Source organism: Saccostrea echinata, unplaced genomic scaffold (assembly GCF_033153115.1).
Source record: "Saccostrea echinata isolate AGI-Se365-2 ecotype Australia unplaced genomic scaffold, CSIRO_AGI_Sech_v1 ptg000039l, whole genome shotgun sequence".
In the NCBI taxonomy this organism is placed as follows: domain Eukaryota; kingdom Metazoa; phylum Mollusca; class Bivalvia; order Ostreida; family Ostreidae; genus Saccostrea; species Saccostrea echinata.
Window position 1 is genome coordinate 217,228 of NW_026889788.1, and position 21,494 is coordinate 238,721.

The 21,494-nt window shown below is 32.7% G+C and overlaps 1 protein-coding gene across 1 annotated transcript; it reads right to left on the minus strand.

Annotated features, from left to right (window-relative positions):
- Positions 1-1,099: 1,099 nt before the first annotated feature.
- LOC133200388 (small subunit processome component 20 homolog) lies at positions 1,100-17,870 on the minus strand. The gene is given in 26 exon segments (XM_061336197.1): positions 1,100-1,251; positions 1,588-1,714; positions 2,107-2,370; positions 2,470-2,494; positions 2,496-2,616; positions 2,822-2,954; positions 3,207-3,341; positions 5,063-5,125; positions 5,347-5,466; positions 5,733-5,882; positions 6,045-6,155; positions 6,260-6,391; positions 6,536-6,706; positions 6,844-7,108; positions 8,483-8,649; positions 13,088-13,255; positions 13,467-13,565; positions 13,758-13,864; positions 13,867-13,913; positions 14,731-14,870; positions 15,175-15,410; positions 15,546-15,658; positions 15,782-16,053; positions 16,614-16,751; positions 17,674-17,726; positions 17,849-17,870. Coding segments are annotated over 26 exon segments (3,531 nt in total).
- Positions 17,871-21,494: the final 3,624 nt, after the last annotated feature.

Consider the following 21,494-nt stretch of genomic DNA (forward strand, 5'->3'; position numbering starts at 1 on the left):
CCCTTGCTCACCATAATTATGCATGTAGTTTAATATACAAAGGGAAAGGAGAAGCTTTTTAAAGAATGATTGCATCTTCACTATTTTAATCAATAGAGCCCCACCCTTACAGCAGAACCCCCAACTCAGGGTCCATGAATTTCATAATTCTGGTAGAAGGCTCAATGCTTATTACAATCATACCAACAGTTTAACTACTTGGTGTCCATGTGTAAAAAAGATGTTTAATGATCGCTTTAATTTTGATGGTTTTAGCCTCATCCCTTAATTCCCTTCACCCAGAGATGCCATATGCCAAAATTAATTGGAATGGGTTCAGCTGTTCCAGAAGAGCTGAAAAATGTTCAAATGTTAACCAATGACACATATTACACAACGCACTATGAACCTCGCACGCATGACAAGGGACAAAAACAAATACCAATTGGTCATCCGAGTGACCTAACAAGCTTGAATACTTTAATATACCTTGCACTCTTGACACTGAAAATACAAAACTTTAGCATTTACATGAGCCTCTTTACACATGTATGAGCAAAAAATAATAAACATGGTCAGTTTCAGATAAAAATATTAATTTTACTTTTACCTTTTATCATTCATGAACTATATAACATATTTTCAGACAAATTTTGATATCACAGTCATTATCAAGATGTAATAGCAAAGTCTTATTTTTCGTTTCTTTATTTTCTTAGACACACGGTATTCTTCTATCTTTCTCTTCTTTGCTTCTCTTTTCGCTAAGTTTTTTCTTCATCTTCTTTTTAGCTGCATATTGTGGATTAGAGACAGTCTGAAAAATGCATAGAAATTGAAGTACGCGAGAGAGATATCGCTAAACCTCATAAATCCCTTTTTTTCAAATCTCTTTAACTTTGCAAATAATAATATGATACCATTCAGAAAATTTTGGCCAATTCCATCTAAGTTAGAAGTAGGTGACTGAAATCTGCCAAGATTTGATAATTAAATGCAAAATCATGAACTGAATTATTTTCTTTTTAAAAATCTTGATTTTCTGCTTTGTCTCACTTACACAATACATACAGTGCAGTGTTTATTTAATGTTTCTAGAAAACAAGGTATAATATCTAATTCAGACCTCAACAGCATCTTTTCTTTTCCTTGTTTCCTTCCTGTCAAACTGCTCTTTGTGAGTTTTTGCAAAAAGCTGGGTGTATGTTTCCACACCAAGGATCTTGTTGAGTATATCTAAAACTTCCTGTGCAAGTCTTTTGAGTGATGAATCTACAATTTAAGCAATGGTATACTAAATATACAGGTGGTTTGTAAAAAAAAATCATCATTCAAAATGATACAATAAATAGTCTGATGTTGTTATTTTATCATGTAAAACAAAAATGCTATTTTACAACAACAGAGAAAATTATATAAATATTCCCCAATTCCTTTTGAAAATGCATGTAAATTTCCCGTGAATTCACTTTGATTATTAGATTCAAAATGATATTGAAATGTCTTTATCAAAATATTTCCTCATCGAAAAGAAATACTCATTTGTAACAAAAAAATATAAAGTAAATTAATAGATAGTACTCTATTAATTAAATCAATAACACTGACCAGTATTTGGATTATTCTCATTTGTCTCCCTTTGTAGAGCTGGCATCATGACTGGAACAACACTGGGGAGAAGTTGAGGACCGAGGTCCATACTGACAGCTGCCACCCACTTAAACACACTAGATCTCTACAAAATACACTAGTCTCTACAACAAAATATACCGGATCTCTACAGGAACACAAAACACTAGATCTCTACAACAATATTATAACAATTCGCAATACAACTTAAACTCTTTATACAAAAAATCACTGAAATTGGTGTTCATTTAATCAAGGAGAGAAACTCTGCTTTGTTTAAAGTTCTTGAAAAGCAAAACTGAATTTCACCATTCTATGTTTTCTCTTATGCTGTATGTTATTCATTTATTCTATATTTTTCTTCTTTATATGCTGTTGCTAGTTCTCAGGCTTGTTATCAAGGTAAAATACTTTGCCAATTTTTTTTAGAAAAACTCAACAGTGCATATTAGTGATATAACCAAAACTTAAGTCATCAAATATAGCAAAAAAATCTACCTTTATTGTAGTTTTTGGCTGGTTCACTGCCTCATGGTTTGCTTCCCTTATCATTTTCTTGATTAACCATTGCAATGAAAGACACTTTTTGTCCTTTGTACCACTATTTTCTTTTTCTACAAAGTCATTAGAACTCTCTCTGTCAGTGAGAAGCTTGGCTACCTTGGCAATGAACACCATGTTTTTGATGATTTGATTGGCTGATTCTTCTGTTAAATACTGTGACTGAAGCTGTGATATCAGGTCCAATGCCAGACTCTCCAACTAAAACAGATACATGTCTTACAGATAAGTGCATGTTTCTCATAAGCCTTACTTTAATACAAATAAAGAAAAAAATAAGTTTACAGTAAGACACAGTACCTTTTTAATGGAGTCAGTTTTAAGGAGAACTAGAAGAGGGCTGTAAAATTTCCTCTGGAGTCCATGCAGCAAACATCAGATCAATCAGTTGGCAGGATGCCAACTGCACCCACATATGTTCATATCCCAAATGACTCACAACATATTCTGAAACAACAGTAAAAACTAACTAAACATTAACCAAAAACTTAAAAGTACTTTCTGTCTTTATCTGCCACAATGTTTCAACTTATTGCAGAAATAATGAAAAATCTTTGAATCTTAATCATAAAAACCTTGCTTACAATAATCTGAAATCAATTTCAAATGAAATCGAAAAATATACTATTCAAAAAATTTGATTAACATTTACCCCATATGATATTCATTTCTTCCATCCATTTAACATCCCTGATTATGTCACATTCTCTCAGTAACTTGAGGAGTGTATTTAAACAGTTGAAAAGTAGTCTGTCTTTCTCTGTTTCTCCATCAGAACTTAGGGGCTAAAAATAAAACAATGCATTCCATCCCTAGAAATGCTAAATACTGAAACAAATCATTATACCTGTATCTATTTTATAAGTATTACTTGATTATCTCAACAAAAATTGAAATATTTGGGGGGGGGGGGGGTTGATGATTTTTAAAGTTAAGCAGCATTCTCTAGAACACATATCTTCCTTTCAATTTATATTTCTGAGTATATACAATGTTCATGTTTAGATATGCATTTCAAAGGAGAAAAAAATACATACATTTTCTTCATATCTTCCTGTGTCTATCTGCTGTTGAATTAAAGGTAATATAACAGGCAAGTGGTTTGTAAACTTTGTGGATTCTACTTCTATAAATAGACCAGTCAGCTGAGCGGAAAGGATCCGATGGTTTATCTATAAATATTGATAACGCAGCACAGTTAAGGCTGCAGTAAGGAGGCGGGGCCTAATTTGTACGGGAAATGCTTACTATGACATCACACAAAAATATAAGTTCTTCAAATTACCACAGAATGAAATGATTTGCTATTTTAAACTGGTGGATAGCTTTAAACTACATAAATACTAATTATTGCATGCATTTTTGTCGTTGGTTAAACCTCACACAGCAATATATAAACAATTCACTGATCGCAATGCACTTGTCAATGTGACGTCATATCGTAAAAGTTGACGCAGTTTGTATGCAGTGAGAGGCGGATCAAGTTATATTTTATACAATGAAAAATGTATTTTGTAATTAAATAAAATTTTATTTGCAGATATATAAGAGGCCTTTAACTTGGATGCGATGTCTATTTTATGATTTTATTCATATACTTCCCGCACATTCCCTAGTCAAGCGATACTGCCGTATATTTGTATGCAGATTCATTGAAGGGTAACAAAAGGGCCGTAATAAATCGATATATTGCAAGGGCATACCCTTGATGAATTATGACAAGCTTTTACACATAAACTCAAGAAGTATGAAGATATTTGAAAAGTGCTGCGAACCTGTTGAAATCTTGCAAATGAATTAATTATATCTATATTTAATGCACTTGACCAGCAAAATATTCAACATACGGTCTGACAAATGTAATTTTAGCAATTAGATAGTAGAATCCAAATAGGTTCGCAGCACTTTTCACAAACGACAAAGAGTGTTGAAAATAATTATATATTAAATTTAGATTTTTAACTTGGTTATGCCCTTGCAATATTGGAATTTATAGATGACCTCAATACTTCAGGTATATTTGCTAAAACCACGTGACTGCCACATCACGTGGCAAGTCTAAATAAGAAATCTAATCATCTTCAACATGTAGTTTTCAACCACATTGCATTTGTCCGATAATAGTAAAGTCCTAAAAAGAATCACCCATCCTTGTAAAGAATGTATTTTCTATCTAAAAAAAATCGCCGATGTTTCCATTTGGCACCTTAACTGTACTGCGAAAATCGTAAATAAGTTACCATGCAATATTACCTGCTAAGATTGGAATAAAAAAGAGAAAATTCCTAAACACATGAGGCATGAGAGTAAAGAGCTAGGTTCAATTTATGCATAAAATGGCCCTGTCCTTATATCAATTGACTATCACCCTCTGTCCCATTTCATATATCAAAATAACGTAGAGACTTAGCGTTTTCATTTCCTATTACAAAATTTCTTTTTAAGAATCCAAGTATTGGAAAAAAGCCTTTGTGAAAATGCTATGTTCTTGAATTTTGCAGAACACAGGCGTATTTGACTGCTTTCAGCTAAGAATTAAAATAGGAGCAAAGCCCTTGATACAAAAATTAAAACATGTTTTATGATCTTCAGAAACAGATCTTTCATTATGTAATTGCATATTTTGGAACAGAGGTTGTGCTCTATATCGAATATTGAAAAAATACTTCAACTTTTGGCCATTTTTAAAGGAATATACAGGATATGAGAAAAATGATGCATTTTATGACGTCATAATGCATTCAATAGATGCACGGTCACCAAGGGTACAAGTAATAAATACTGTATTATCAACCATAACTGAGCAGTTTCGAATTTTCAGAAATTCTAAGGGCCAAAAAAGGCCCTAAGTGGCCTTTGCTTTTGCATTTATTATCATACAATGCGTGTATACCTTGTCATCGGTAAACCATCTTTGGGTGATGTTAAAGAGTTCCTTTCTTGAATTGTGATCTATCTTAAATGTAAATATAAACAAAACATAAATGTAAATGAGAACAAAATGCAATGATATAAAATAGCAAAAATATGTGGATTTCTATAATAACAAATTTTAATACATCTTTACATTGGACATTAACGTTTGTAAACTCTAAATTTGACAAATCAATTTGCCTTAAAATGCCTTACAAAAAAATCTCTTTCTATTTTTTTTTAAACACATGCGTGTTTAGATACCTTTTGCAAAAGGGATTTGATGGCAAGTGCTGTGAGTTTTCTACACTTTGTGGATTCATCATTAACAAGAGCTGCAGACATGGGTATGAAGAACATTCCTGCATGATCATTCAAGATGTTCTGGAATATAATGCATCCACATTACAAAGGTATCTTTTTCACAGCAAACACTCTTAAAACATATGCACTTCATGCTCTTTCTAAATAAATGTACAGTGACACTTGTTTAGTTTGGATGACACTTGTTTAATCAGGATGACATTATTCCGAAATCTTGCCAAATTCAATTGTTTAAAATGTTGTCTAATCCAGAACGTTGTCTTATCCATTAAATTTCTTTGGAACCAATGGTGTCTGGATTAGAAAAAATTTACTATTATATATACCTGAGGAAATGAAGAAAATATAGTGGCCAACATTTCCAAAGCAGATTCACGTCCCATCTCCATCTCATAGGACAACTATGTGACATAAAACTCCAGGTGTTTATCAAGGAGCTTCCCCAGGGGATATTCCAGGATGTACTGCAGGGCTATCTGTATCACAGCAAGAACCAAAGTTATAATTATGTGCATTTTTGTAAAGTATCAACAATGTAAGGAAAAAGATATAGGGCAACAAGAAGATATTAGCTACAAGCATTTCAAAAAAATCTTATTTTCAAAAGAGTTAAAATATAACTTTCTCGCCCTTGTTACCTGTCTACATTCCCTCCTGACATGGGGGGAGTCAGCTGTGATGGACATACCCTCCACCTTCTTAATCAACTCCAACACTTCTGGAACGTTTAACTTCCTAGACAATATGGCCTACAAAATTTTCAAGATATTTATTTTCAGTTTGACACTAAATATTTCAATGTAATTGGAAAGCAAAAATCAACGTGATAGAGAAAAATCACCAGGTACTTTACCTTTAAAAGGCAGAATGCAGTGCTCTGTCTGTTGTAATCATACAAATCTTCTTCACAGAAAGTCAACAGAACTTGGAGTTGTGTTTGATTTCGTCTGTAAATCTTCACATCTCTTACCAATACCGTCACAGCCTACATATTAAATGCATGTACGATTTAGAAAAAAAATAGGGGGTGGATACATTTCTTTATCTTTCCATTTTAAAATCCTTTATTGAAAATATTTTAAAAATCAAGGGTACCGGTAAGAGTTGTGATAAGATCCACAGTTTTTACCTTAAATGCCATAGAAATAAGCTCCAAGTTCTCTCCCTTGGAAGCACCTGCTGATGCATAATTTTTCAGGATAACAAACATTCCATTGGCCAGTTTCTTGATGTTATCATCCACAGATGGTAATTTGAATTTCAGTAACCAACACAAGCATCTCAAACTTAAGGTGTTAATCTAAAAATATATTGATGTTTTTTTTAAACAATTGGATTACACTGACAGAATTTTTTATCATGAGGGTCTATCAGTCAATTCCTTTCAATAATTGTCTATGAATTTAGGTCACCTCACATTGTTCTATATAGACTTACCCTGATATGCTTAGAATGCAGACAGTCTACTAAGATGGTGATAAAAGGGTCCACTAATTTACAATGGTTCTCCTCTGTTGCCACCAAGCGGCCTCTCTTTAGACACAGACACAGAAGCTGGAGACCAAACTCCACCAATACATGGATGTTGGTCTTCTTACTCAGTTTTGGTTTGTCACCTCCACGCTTGGGTTCCTCTGGTAACAGAAGACAACTTGGAGGCCTAAAGGACTGGGTCTTCTTTTCTTCAGTTTTCTTTTGCTTGCTGAAACATTTCTCCAAAATTAACAACCCCCTACTTAAACAGTCTATTTTTGTAAATCTTACATTCAATGTAAAATCTGATCAACATTTCTTACATTTAAAGTATAAAAACATAGGTAATCAAAGATTACAAAGCTCACCTCGACAAATGTTACTATAAGTAAGGCAAATTTCACATAATATTTTTTTTTCTAGTTAGGGTACATCCCAAGATCAATATCCATGCAAGTTTGGTTTAAGTAGGACTTGTAGTTACTTGGAAATAGACCTGCTCAAAAAACTTTTAACCTGTTAAGTAATCAAATAATTGTGGTCAGTTCCAACATTTAAAGCAAATCTGGACATTTCATCCTTAGATGCACCATCTATGCAAGTTTAATCATAACAGGCCATAATATTATATGGCTTCTCTAAAAAAAATTACCCTGGTCACTCATCTGTAAAATGTAGGTCATGCAGATTCAGAATCCAAAGCAAGTCTGGAAGTGTCCATCCCTAGATAAATCAGATACATTAACCAGGTTAAAATATGGCTAAACTTCACTCATGTAGTAAATCCAGGTCAGATCCAGCATTCGAAGCATGTTCATTAGTGTACATCCCTAGATGCTTCATACATGAAAGTTTGGTCCAGGTAGAGCTTACAGTTACTTGGGTATGGGACTGCTCCAAAATCTGAACTGGCCTCACATGTGGAAATCTAGCTCAGATCCAGCATCCGAAGCAAGTGTGGTAGTGTCCATCCCTATATGCATTATCCATGCAAGTTTGGTCCAGGTAGGGCTTATAGTTACTTGGGAATGGGACTTGCTCCTAAAACTTTAACCAGGACGCCGACGCTAACGCTGACACCGACGCCGGGGGTATAGCATAAGCTCATCTCGACTTCGTCGAGGTGAGCTAAAAATGCATTTAAAAAGCTGCCTTTGAATAAATTACTTTCTTTTCATGCTGTTACTGTGGAATCATTAGATTTTGTGGTGTCTCAATTTTTATGGAATTTGTGGGTACCTCTCATCCATGAATTTACATCTCCATAAACAGTGGTTAAAAAGCTATATTTCTATATTTCCTTCTGCAGAAATAAGAGAATACTCGAAATTACATCCCCATGAACCTTGTAAATTTAAGCAATTCACAATAATTGGCCCCCCACAAATTTTAATGATTCCACAGTATTTTTGCCCTTTCACACTTGAGAACAGATTTGCCCCATTGTAAATCTGACCATACACAATTGTATTTAAGAATAAGTACACAACGTATTCTTTGATTTGCCCTGTTTTAAATTTGCCCATTTGTGATAGAGGTAAAAGGGCCACTAAATAAAATAAAATGGGGTGAAAATTTCCCTGTATACAGAAATTCATTCTACCTTTGTTTGTCGGATAGTTGCGGAAATGACTGAGTGATTAATCCATGGGTAAATATCATCAGAGACTCTGTATCCAGACCTGGGTTGTCCAGTAATCCTGTCACCACTTTCCTTAGGACTTCCTGTACCTTTCTTGCTATAGTGTGGCTGTGTGTAGAATCAAGAACCTGCAAGAAACAAAAGTTGTTTTTTTTTTTTTTTTTTTTTTTTTTTTTTTTTTTTTTTTTTTTTTTGCAGAATCCATAAAAAGTGCAACATGTTAACGTTGTGCAAGGTACATGACACTCAAATAACAAAGGCACTGCAAAGAAAGAGATCCCCCCCCCCCCCAAAGAATAATTTTCTGAAAAGAAAAATATAAGATTTTATATATGTGAATTCTCTTGAATTTCATAATTATGTACTCAAGGGTGAGGTTTTTCTTTGCCAACAAAATCTCAAGACTTGGGATGCCAATTTGTAATTGATTAACCAGTTACTCGGCCAGAACAATGGTGATTACTTAGAAAATCTGTAATGGGTTAGTTGGAAAAAATTAATATATGTGTAAATTTGAACTACAAAATCCTGTAAATTCAATTTAAAAAAAAAACTGAAATGTTAACATTTTCACCTATCTATTTATGGTGATTTGGAGATATTTAAGGCTATCTGGATTAATATTGTGTGGGTAATTGGCCAGTTTTCGAGATGTTAATTGTTTAAAAACCATGTTGTTACCCAGCCTGTCCTGTGTTTCTTCAATGATTTTAATCAAATGATACGGTGAACTGATTATGATCTGTTACAGTACCTATCCTTTGCCTATCAAATTAATTATTAAACAAACAGGTAAATTAAGGGATAGTGTACTTTTTCTTCTTCTTTTTTTTCCTATTTAAATTGAAAGAACAAAATATAATCAAATATAAACATAATATAATATTACTACAGGTAACATCTTTATAGTCTTGTTTAGTTGAGTAGAGCTTACAATGATGAAATATGTCAAGAAATTTTAATACGATTGACCGATTAATCAGTTAGAACCGATTGGCAATATTCCTTTGTGATAACTTAGTAGAATATTTATTAAACTTAAATAAAACAAGACTATCAAGGGGGAAATTTTCTCAGAAAAATAAAAAGAATATCCATAAAAGATTTTGAATGTACAAAATCCTTCAAACATATGTGTTTCCATAATTTATCTTCTGCAACTTCAACAATATCATCACAAATGTGACAATAAATGCCTGCATCAAAACAGGATATTGATTAACCAATCACACTTTATATAGCCTTTGAGATTAAACAACATTTATGGCGACAGGTTTAATACTAACAATACTGTTTAACTCTTTACTTTTAAAGTTTACCTCTTTTCTTGTGTCCTTTTTTGTTTAAGGTACATGTATTACGGGCTTGCTACAGAATTAAATACATGTTAATTTAACCGATTAATATTTACTAAAATAATAAAATTTAAGTAAATTAAGATTTGATGTTATGATATGAAAAGTACAATTTAGAAATACTTCTTTTAATGCTTAACAAGTTTTGTAAACTAATCAATACCAAATATTTACAAAAAAAAACTTTTGGGGAAGGGGGAGGGGGGTAAACCCAGCAAAGATTATTAATGCTGTTTAATACAAAATGTTTTCAAATGGCTTATTAATATTAAAAAATAGGAAAACCATCCTGACTTTCAAAGTGTATGATTTTAAACGATTTTAAAAAATGAGAAATAATTGCAAATGTATTTTTTATGTTTAATCTGCTAACATGTCAAAGTGAAGGTATTACAATATCAAATTCACAGTGAAATCTTATAACACATCTGCTCCCATTGAAGTAAACCAGGTAAATATGCAGACCCATTTAAATCAATGCACACAAAGTGCACAGTCAACACATACCTGGATCACTGATTATCTCACTTGTAACATAAAAACAGGCCGCCATGTTTGTTAGGGATATTTTAAAACTTAATCAGGTAAGACAATACCTTAATCATGTGCTATGCAATATAGATAAATTATACCTATTTAATTTTCTTTCCTGTGCTTTCTTGTTGATTTGATAAAAATATTTTGTATGCCAATTTTACTTTAAGGCAAAATGATACAGGTGTACATTTTCATTGTTATCACAGGTACAATTAACTCCTTTAGTTAATAAAAGCAAAAAGCAAAATGGCAACTTCAACAGATCCCCATGCCAGGGCACAAGATGTAAAACGCTGTCAGCTTTGCCCCGGAAAAGACAGAAAACCTGCTGCAGAAACTGTGTGTAACACATGCCTTGTTGATCTCTGTAAGGACTGTGTAGGTCACCATATGATGTTCAATCCCACCATTAAACATGACGCTGTAACCTTTGAGTTCAAAAAATCTGAAATCATTCCACCTCAATGCAGTGTCCATCAAGAGCAGAAATGAGAAATGTTCTGTCAACAATGTGAATCTCCAATATGTCAGAAATATCTAGCCTCTGGATCCCATAAAAATCACAATGTGCCTCAAATTTCAGAAATTTATAGTTCTACACTAGAACTCATCATAAAAGACTTAAACGAACTTTAAACTTGCATTGGACCTGTATATGAATCAATTCTCTCTGAAATGTCAGCAAAGTTATCAAGCATTGAACAAAAACGTGCTGAAAGACAACAAACTATAAAGGAACTTGAAAAAAAATGTTACATGATTGTATATAATGTCATTGAAAAATATCAGAGAGATGGTAGGAAGATGGAGAGAGAGGATAAAAAATCAATTCTGGGCTTGAAATCAGAGTTCCAGAAACGATATTCATTAATTCAGTCAGTAGTAGCTGATTTGAATTATCAGTGCCACCATTCAATCCCACAGAACTTACAGAGCAGGCATTGTGTCAGATCATTGGAAACATTCCAGAAACAATGAAAACTAGTATTGAGGGGCAGGTCCTTAAAGCACCTGAATCAATTAGCAGTTCAGAAAAACCAATCAAAACATTTCTTGATTTACCGCTTGTAGTGGGAAATGTATATACTGATGACAAAATTCTTAGAGTAGCTTTTATTCCTAAAACAGATCAATTCTATGTCAGTGGTTTCAGTGCAAGCATTAAACACATGAACACACAGGAGAAGCTTTTGAAAATAATCCTTACCAAGACATCTCATCCAGCTGATTTAACAGTCACCAAAGAAGGACACCTCGTATACACTGATACAAATGATAATAGTATTAACTTAGTAAAGAAAGGCAAGTTAGCATCGTGGATCAGAGTACAAGACTGGATGCCACAGGCCATCTGCAGCGCCTTACCAGATGATCTCTTAGTGTATATGGCATTACCACATACATCAGAAAGTCTCATGCATAGCAAAGTTGTTCGTTATTCTGGCTTTAAAATCACACAAGAAATACAATTACATACCTCTAGCAGTTTTTTATTTCCATCATTTGTAGCCTGTATTGATGAAAATAAGAACCTTGACATTGTAGTGAGTGATATAAATTCAGTAATAGTGTTGAACAAAGAAGGACAATCCTGGTTTCAGTATTATGGAAACCCAAAGTCAAATGAATACAGTAACTTTATTCCGGTTGATTTCACCACAGACAGAATGAGTCACATTCTGATTGCTGACAGGGCTATTAACATTATACACATCATTGATCAAAATGGAACATTCCTTATGTACATAGACAACTGTGAATTATGCTTTAGTATTCCATGTGGTATCGGTATAGACAGCAATGACATATTGTTTGTTGCTGAAGCAGACAGGAATGAAATAAAACAAATTAAGTACATGAAATAAAAAATACAGAGAAAACAACAACCCCCCTCCCTCAAAATGAAATTACATGAATCAAGAATAAAAATCTGTGCAAAACAAAAGCTATTTAAAACTGGGAGTTGAAATATTAGAGAATACAGATATTGGCACTTTTACTTATATTACAGAAATTACAAATTATTATCATCATACAAAGGATATACAGTCAAACATCGTTATCTCAAACTCGATGGGACCGAGATAAAACTTCGAGATATCCGAAGGTTTGAGATATCGAGGGTAAAATACTTAAGAAATAACTGCTAAGGACTTCTTTGTCATATCTACGGTACTCGAGATACCTGGTTCGAGATACCAAAGTTCAACTGTATTTTCATTCATAATTCAAAAGTATTTAACTCATTATGAATCACTGTCCGTATTATTATTTAAAGTTATAATTGCAATTCTAAAACATTTTTTTAAATCATTTTTCTTGAAAGGTATTTTCATAATGTTTTCCTAAAACTGCAACAAAAATCAGAATGTTATTAAAGAAGATACTGTACTTTTTTCTAAATCAATTATCTGTCCAGTTTAAAGATATCAGTGATTAAAAAGCTCAGAAATATTAGTGATTTACTGAACAGATAAAAACAAAACAATCATTATTTCTAGAGTTTGTACAACACTCTAGCTCTTCCTTTTTTTAAATCCTTTGTATCCTGGACCCTAACACCAGGTTTATAGCATGAATTCATGGCTTTGATATGAACTAAAAAAGCTTTGCTAAATTCTACATTAAAGATTATTCAAAATCCTTACAAAAATTAAATATGACAATGCTGTACCTGTTTCAGTGGTGTGATGAATGCCATGAGGGATTCTTTACTGATGACTTGAGCCAGTATTTTGTATGAGTCGTAACTCTTAATAGATCTGGCCTCAAACAGTTTACTTGTAACACCAGCCACCTCCTTCTCTTCTGCCACTTGTCCAAATAAATCTTCATAAAAAACCTGATGGTTAAAGAAATAGCAAAATTAAGAGATTTCAAGATCAATTCATTATCATCACTCTAGGGGAACGCATATTATAACCTTGCAATATATTTTTTTTCTTTTATTTAAAATGTGTTTTACTCTCATATTTTGTTAGGAAAATCTATAATCACAACAGTTCAGGTGAAATATAATGTCTTGTTCACATAAATGTTTTAATTTTACTTACATCTTGGAGACACTTCCTACAGACATCCAAATCTCCTTGTTTAAGAACAGGCAGCAAATTCTTAAGCAGCACATGAACAGTGTAACACAAAACATGGACCTATGGAACATGAAATCAATTAATACAGCAAAAAATGATTTTAGAATCCATACCTTCAATTGGTTAACTGCAAAATGTTTGTGACTAATTAAGGCAACTGCCAAATCAATTATAGGAAATTATGAAATTCAATTTTACAAAATAATTCAATGATGTAGTAATCAAATTGTTAAACTAAGAGGGTTAAGTTACCTGATACCCTTTTCTCAATGTTCCTCTAAGTTCGGACAAAATGTATGGGAAAAATCTTGGTCCAAGGGAAGTTGTAATCTTCACTAGTGTATCCCTAGCAGTGTTCTGATGTCCACAGCTCGAGACTTCATAAAATTACACACTTTCAACAGGATTCTAAAACAAAATATGAATACTTTTTAAGAAATTATTTAATCATAATATTCCTATAGGTGTTTTTCTTTTTTCTTCATTAACTCTAAAAGACATATTGATAATTACAGTTCATAAAGATGAATACTAGGTCTGTGTATTGAGCAAAAAATTCGATACGAAACGATATTTTATAAAGCGAATGCGATACATTGGATTCCTTAACAAGTCTATCAAAAAAGTCTTGTAAATCAGTTTATGCATAAATTTTATAAAAATGAGTGTTTTATAACCCAATTTGATGTTCATGTCTCACTGTCATTAAAAATACACTTCAAATTCAAACATTTAAAAACTGTAAAACCAACATGTTAAAACACAGTTGTCTTTATATTTTGTAATAGTTATTTTAGATGTTCGATCTCCTTAATGTGTATACCATTAATGATCAGTTTTAATTCAAAACAAATATAATCTTTGGGGAATAAAATTTCCAACTTTTTTTTCACAGAATTATAAGAAAAACTGCCTGCCCGATACGTATTGGAAATTATTTTTTCGATACGATACATTTTTTAATATTGATGCGTATTGATATATCGACATATTGAAACAGCCCTAATGAATACAGTAAAACATGTCTAATTTGGATGTTGTGTATTTCAAAATCTTGTCTATTACAATGTAACTTCAAGTCCCTTTCAGTTAAGATGTCTAATATTGTTTAATCTGTAATGTTGTCTGATAAGTAATTAGGCCATTTTGTGAGGAACCAGTGGTGTCTGGATTGGATGAGTTTTGCTTTGTGTAATTTGTGAATTTGGAGGGAATAAACACTTACCCTGGAAGGTTCCGCTCTAGAGATTTATGAGGTAGATTCTGTAGTAACTTTATCATGGCTAGAGCTATGGGTACTCTCAGTACTTCACTGTCCTCTGCTAAATTATTCCTAGCCAGCTTGTGTTCATCTTCACTCTTCTCCTACAAAAAATATACCCGACATTAAGAAATCTTAATATTATACTACTCTTATTTACATGTAGATAACTGTGAAGTGGTGTTCTGTTAATCTTTCAATATAGTTATGTTACTTTCTAGATGATGATCATCATTGCACAAATCTTTTAAGGAAACAGTCTATTCTGAAATCTGAATGCTTTTACTTATCTGGACATTTTTTTTCTTTGTGCAGAAAAAAAATATCTAGATTAATAAGGTGTAACTTTACATGAAAATGCATATAAAATAATTAACTGCATATCAAACATTGCAAGTCAAGTAATACCTTCTTTGTAAGACATCTCTGCAAGCTAGGGATAACTGACTTCATTATGGTACAGTGAATTCTAGTGGCCTGACCAACAGAACATATCACCATGGAATCAAACTGTTTTGTTTGAGAGCCAGTGCTTGTTTCCATGGTTTCATCTGTTTCTTCTGGAATTGTGGGTTTTGCATCTACAGTTTCCTCTGTGTTTTCTGCTTCTTGTTCTTCTTCATTTTCAAATGGATTTGGCTCCTCTATAAAAGATGTTAATGTATATGTATGTGATAAATTGTGGTTTCATATACAATACATGTTCTTTCTGCAGAATTTTTAGAATCATTAATGGCTATATGTAGGTGTGGTTTGGTTCTTTTTACAAAATCTTATACCTGTTATTTCCCCTTTAGCTTTTTTCTTTGCAACAGAATCTGGTAAATTGTTCACAGAGTGTTGAGAATTTTTGAGGTCAAAGTGGAATGCATCCAGAATACGAACAATCACCCTACAATAAACAAATCAATATATTATATGCATATTTTATATATAACAGAAATTTCTGTAGTTAAAAATATTCCTTTCAAAAATAATACAGTAATGTAAAATGTATTGAAAATATTCTTTATACCTGAGCAAGAGTTTTTTCTTCTCAAACTTCTTTGACAACAAGGACAGAAAGTATTTCAGTTGATTTATGTACACGTGCCAAGGTAGTTGTTTACACAGAACTCCCATGGCATCTATGGCACTTTCTTGCAGACCCTGGGCTTTTGTAAAAGTCTCATCAAGCAGGAAGGAAGAGGTTAGGGGAAGTAAATAAGAAACTATGATTTCCTTACGAACAGATCGAGACTGTAATGTCCTGTTCATCTTCTTTAATGCTCTTGATCGTCGGTGTGTCTGTAATGAAGAAAACGAAAGTTAAAAGATTCAGGTTTGAAGTATTCTTTTTAATTACTGTATCAATTAATAAATTCAGTAACAATATACATCCTGTATTTATTAAATAGATGTGTCTGTAAAAAAAAAAAGCATGGAAAACATTTTCTGTTGTAATGGCAAATTGTAGTGGTTATTCAACGCAACATCGTCTTTTAGTAAAACATGTTCATAATAACATAGACATTGTGAATATATCGTTACCATAAACAAAACACAAATTCAGCCAACACTAGAAATAGTGAAGAATAACTACTGTATATAACAAATTATGTACAGTAAAACACGTTACTAACGAAGTGCAAGGGACCCACAAGTTTGCTCCTTAAACGTAATTTGTTATATCTATTATCTTTACAATGTATCTTTCAAGGCCATTGGGAATGAGAATCACTCCGCTGTAAGCGTCAGTTCATTTTAAGCGTGTTCGCTATAAGAGTTTTTTAATGTATAAAACAAAGCAGTTTTAGCTGTTACAGACAATTTGTGATACATGTAACTGTATTTCACTGTAGGTTAACCTGGATATGCCGTATGCTTTCAAAGTAATCAGCCTCCACATCTTTGTCCTTGAGAATCACAAGGTCAGCAAACATGTCATGTGACGGGAACGTATCCACCAGTACAGACAGAATAGCAATGGACTTGTGTCGCACATTCTAAAAAGAATTTTTAAGAAATTTCAAAATACATCAACTCACAAACTTATAAAAATATATTCCTAATATAATTTCAACATTATTTTATGTGAATGATACTTCATGGATTTTTTAAACTTTACATAATTATATAATAATTTTTATTCATAAAATATTTCATTTAATGAGTATATTGTTAAGTGTCTTCATAAATAAATATAACCAAAAATAAAAATACTTCGAAAGTTATCAAATTCAAGCTTCATCTTTTCACCTCTTTTTAGCTCCTAAAGCCTGCTTTTACTTCATGAATAAGTCCATTAGAAATCAAATCTCTGAAAACATCTTGGTCATAGGTCACATACCAATATGTGATTGCCGTTATCCCTCAGTGACATAGAATATCAACTATCTGTTCAGTATGAAACATCATTAATCAATTTACAGAAGAGTTTGAAAATTTAAGAATCTTTTCTATACATTCAATTATTGTCTAATTCTTACGAATTTTTGATACATTTATATCAAAAGGAAAATTTCAAAATTTCTTAACCAAAAGAGTTTTTTTTTTCCTTTTTGCATAACTGTATACATAAAAAAAATAACTACATATACGTTGTAATCTTTGTGTAAACTATTAAATAGTCACAATTAAAGGAAGATTCATACATTTTTTATACAATAACAACAAGAATGGAGAACAGGGATTAAGCTGGAAGTCCACTTTAAATTCACCTTTCATTACTTTGATGGCCTTGTGAACTTTCTTGTGAGCATTCAGTCTTTAATGTAATGTAATCGGTCTCCTCGGAATATTTGGGGTCCCAGACACTTAGCTGTATAATTGTAGTATTAGATAAGTTTGTAAAAATTTGAATTTGAAATGCTGATTTTACTGTTATACAGTCAAACAATATTTTGAAAATAATGCAAGTCTACCCACCTCTGATAAAAGTTGTGCTATCTCTTTCAATTCTTCATTACTTCTGCAATAACCTAAAGGAACCAAAAACTAATCTCAACAATTAAATACTTGTAAATTTTCCTTTTCCAAAGCAGTTTGTTTGTCTGTGCTAAGGTTGACGTAAATTCTGGAACAGTGTCCAACCACATCTAACCAGTTAATACATTCTTCTTCATAATGTTCGCTAATTCTATCTGAGTTTCATTCCACTCTCGCCACATAAATATTTTGTCGTCTCCTCCTTCTGTTTATTCTTCTTAAAGATCTTTAAAATCCTGACACTTCTCGGTTATTCATACAGACGGTTCTGTTTTCATGCTTAATGGAAAACACATGCCTTCAGAATATAACTCCTCTTTGCAACCAAAATCAAATACAATTTTTTTTTCTTGAGTCAATTTGATGAAAACGTTTGATCTCCACGAAAGACATAATTTTCAGGAAACATTCATTCCTGAATTAAATCTCGAAAATAAAAAGGTAAATTTTCAGTTGATTAAATTTGTGTTGAAAGAAGCCGAAAAAAGCATTTCATGGGTAAATGTCCACTGAATTTAGACGTTAGAATAATTTTGGTTAATGTTTATAAAGAAAAGAGTTTATAGAGAAATGACAAACCACCATCTTGTTTTCAAAACTTATTCAATCATCGAAATGGGAAGCATGGTTGAAAGAGCAACGTTTGGTGACCCAGACGAGTTTGATTTCATGATAGATCTCCCAGGTTTTAATCAAGCTTTGAAAAAATGTCATGGGAGAAATGGCCACTTAGGTATTCAGAGAGAGAGATGAGTTTCCACCGGAAACCGGAGGGGACTATAGCTTTCCTCTGCGTCTGTCCGTCCGTCCGTCTGTCTGTCTGTCTGCAAGTCTGTCCCTGGTTTTCTGCACTTTTTTCCTAAACGCCTGCAAATATTGAGCTGATTTATGGTATGTGAATGTATTTTGAAAAGTTGCGGATGAAGTTGCATTTCGTTGCGCTTCACTGATTTTTGACGGAATTACGACCTTTTCAATTTTTTCAGGGTTTTCCGCAATTTTTTCAAAACGCTTGCAGATATTGAGCTGGTTTTGGGCATGTGCTTTTATCTTGATTATGTTAGAGATCAAGTTTACATTTTGTTTCGCTTCAATGATTTTTGACGGAATAATGGCATTTTCAGTTTTTAACGGGAACCAGATTACACTTGCCGGTAGGAGACTAGTATTGCTAATGCAATACCCTCAGAATGTTTGTTTTATCTAAACATTTTTTTACAATATGTAGGAGTATATGCTTTATAAAAGACCTTTTGGATTGCAACAAGGTAGCTAAAACTTATTTGTAAAACGTTTCTTAATTTGCCATATTCTTCAATTTATGTGGCGATATATATTAATTGCAACTTGCCGCTGAAAGCATTTTTTAAAAATATTTATTAGATCTCAAGATTTTGGACTGCAACTTGCAACCTTACTATCATGCTGAAGTATTTACCGAATTTAAGACTTCATATGAGTCAATACTATGAAATATAATGCAGTCCTTTGTCAAGTACGAGGAAAAAATATCCAACAGAGCATTCATTTAAAAAAAAAAACCCTTATTGATTTGTTATTTATGTTAACTTCAACGCGAGTGCTAAAAATTGTTAAGGTGGACTTGCTACCTAATTTATGCTATTTATCATCATAAAATTTATGCTTTGTGAACATAATAATTTCTATACAATTGTTTTGCTTTGACTGTGATTTTATTTTTTTTTATAACAAGTTTATAATTTGCGTGAAACTTGGAGGAAAGCCAATATCAACAAAGCCCAAAAGGAAGAATTATTGCAGAGGAAATCATACTTATTTATAACATGCGTATATATATTACAAGTGAATTACACTGTAAAGTAAAATCTGGAAATGACGAACAGTATTCAAGTAAAAATCAATTTAAACAACACAAATCGGGAGCATAGCAAACACGGACCTCCAAAAACATCAGAAGTGAGATATGTGCCATGAAGGATTGAGCATCCCTTGTCGACCGGTTACGCCCGCCGTGTGCTCCTTGTCATGATCGAGAAAATTTTCTGTGTGTAAATAATGGCGTAACGATTAGTATGAAAAACGCCAGTCAGCATTTGAACTAGAAATATATTGTTTTTGCTGATAATGTCAGTGTATCGACCACAGAACTTGCGAAGTAATGGTTTCACGCCAGACTGTTGATATCCTTGTTTTATCAACTGTTTTGCCGATTTCATTTGATTAATAATTGAATTATATTAAATGACAAGAGTGCTGAATGATTGTGTACTGTACTTTTATATACATGTCGTAGTCTATACTCAAATTCCAAAACAAGGGGTGTATTGATAACTTTTTCACTGTTTCTTGAATTCACGGATGTATTAACAGTTAGCGAATATTAAACCGCGTGTTATTTTCCCCCATACAGTATGCAGATGATAAGGGTATATTGCTTGTTAAGTAAGGGAACCTGACGATAAAAAAGTTGAAGTTATCACGTTATCATAAAGTTTTGTTGTTAGGTGACCATTAACGCTTTTTCTGATGAAAAAATACCAAAATAAGAAACAGATGTACCAGATACATGTACATTAATGCATTAAATAACCATTACTTATAGAGTCTGGGCTTTTAAATACCATTACTCTTTTTCTTAAAGTAATTCTTTACATTACCATGACTTAAGTTTGTTTGTTTGTTTAACGTCCTTTTGAGGATTTTTCAATCATATTGAGACGCCACACTTGCCGATGGAAAGCTGCAAATATAGACTTCTACTCGAAACTTTGGGCATTTGAGCAGTGAGGGATTTTTTTTTGCCAGCACCTACTGAGACACGGGACCTTGGTACAGTCTCATTCCAAGGACCGGTCTCCACCACCCGCAGTGGGAATCCCAACCCGCAACGTCAGGATCAACTCCTTTACTCCTCGACTCTAGAGCAGACGTTCTAGCCACTGCATCGAGCGGACGACCCATTAAGTTTTTAATTTAATGCATTACATGTACCACCACTTATTGGATTTTAAAAAATTAAAATACAGATTTGTGCATATAATAGGGCTCTTCAGAAATTTCTGAAACATTTTTTTTTAACTCGATAGAAGAGATCAATTAATGAGAGTTTATTATAATTTAGCAAGGAAAAAGATACAAATATACAAAATCTTTTGTTTATAAAACCGATATATAAGTCACTGTGAAATTCTTAAGTTGCATATGTTCATTGCAAAGAAAAATCACAATGTAATTCTAACATTACGTCAGCCTGTTTTTTTTTCACACATTGAAACGATCAGATTTTCACCAGCTCTCTTTCTGTCATCACTTGATATATTACTCTATGAACTAAAAGGGCAATTTTTCTTTATATTTTGACCTTCCTTTACAGACTTGTGTGCCGTTGCTACCCCTGCATCATATCTTATACAGTCGGACGTGCATCATTCGATACCAACTTTAGAACTGGTGACGTTAATTCAGTCTGTACTCACTGAAACTCGTCAGTTTTTTAATCTTACTATGGTTCAATGATAAATCAGGAAAAAGAAAAGCTTAATCAAGTGTTAAACTAGAGCCCTAGATATGTGTCCTCTTGATTGTATTAATTTGTTTTAGAAGGACCTTTATATTAACAATTCTACTCCGGTCTATATAAAAATTATTGCATGTCCTCTACTTCCCCTTGACAATAAAATTCATTTTACCTAATCAAAATCGTATGCCCATGGGAAGAATCTTTAAAACATCCGTATTTCTAATCGAAAAATCTATCAAAATTGCTCAAATAGGGTAAA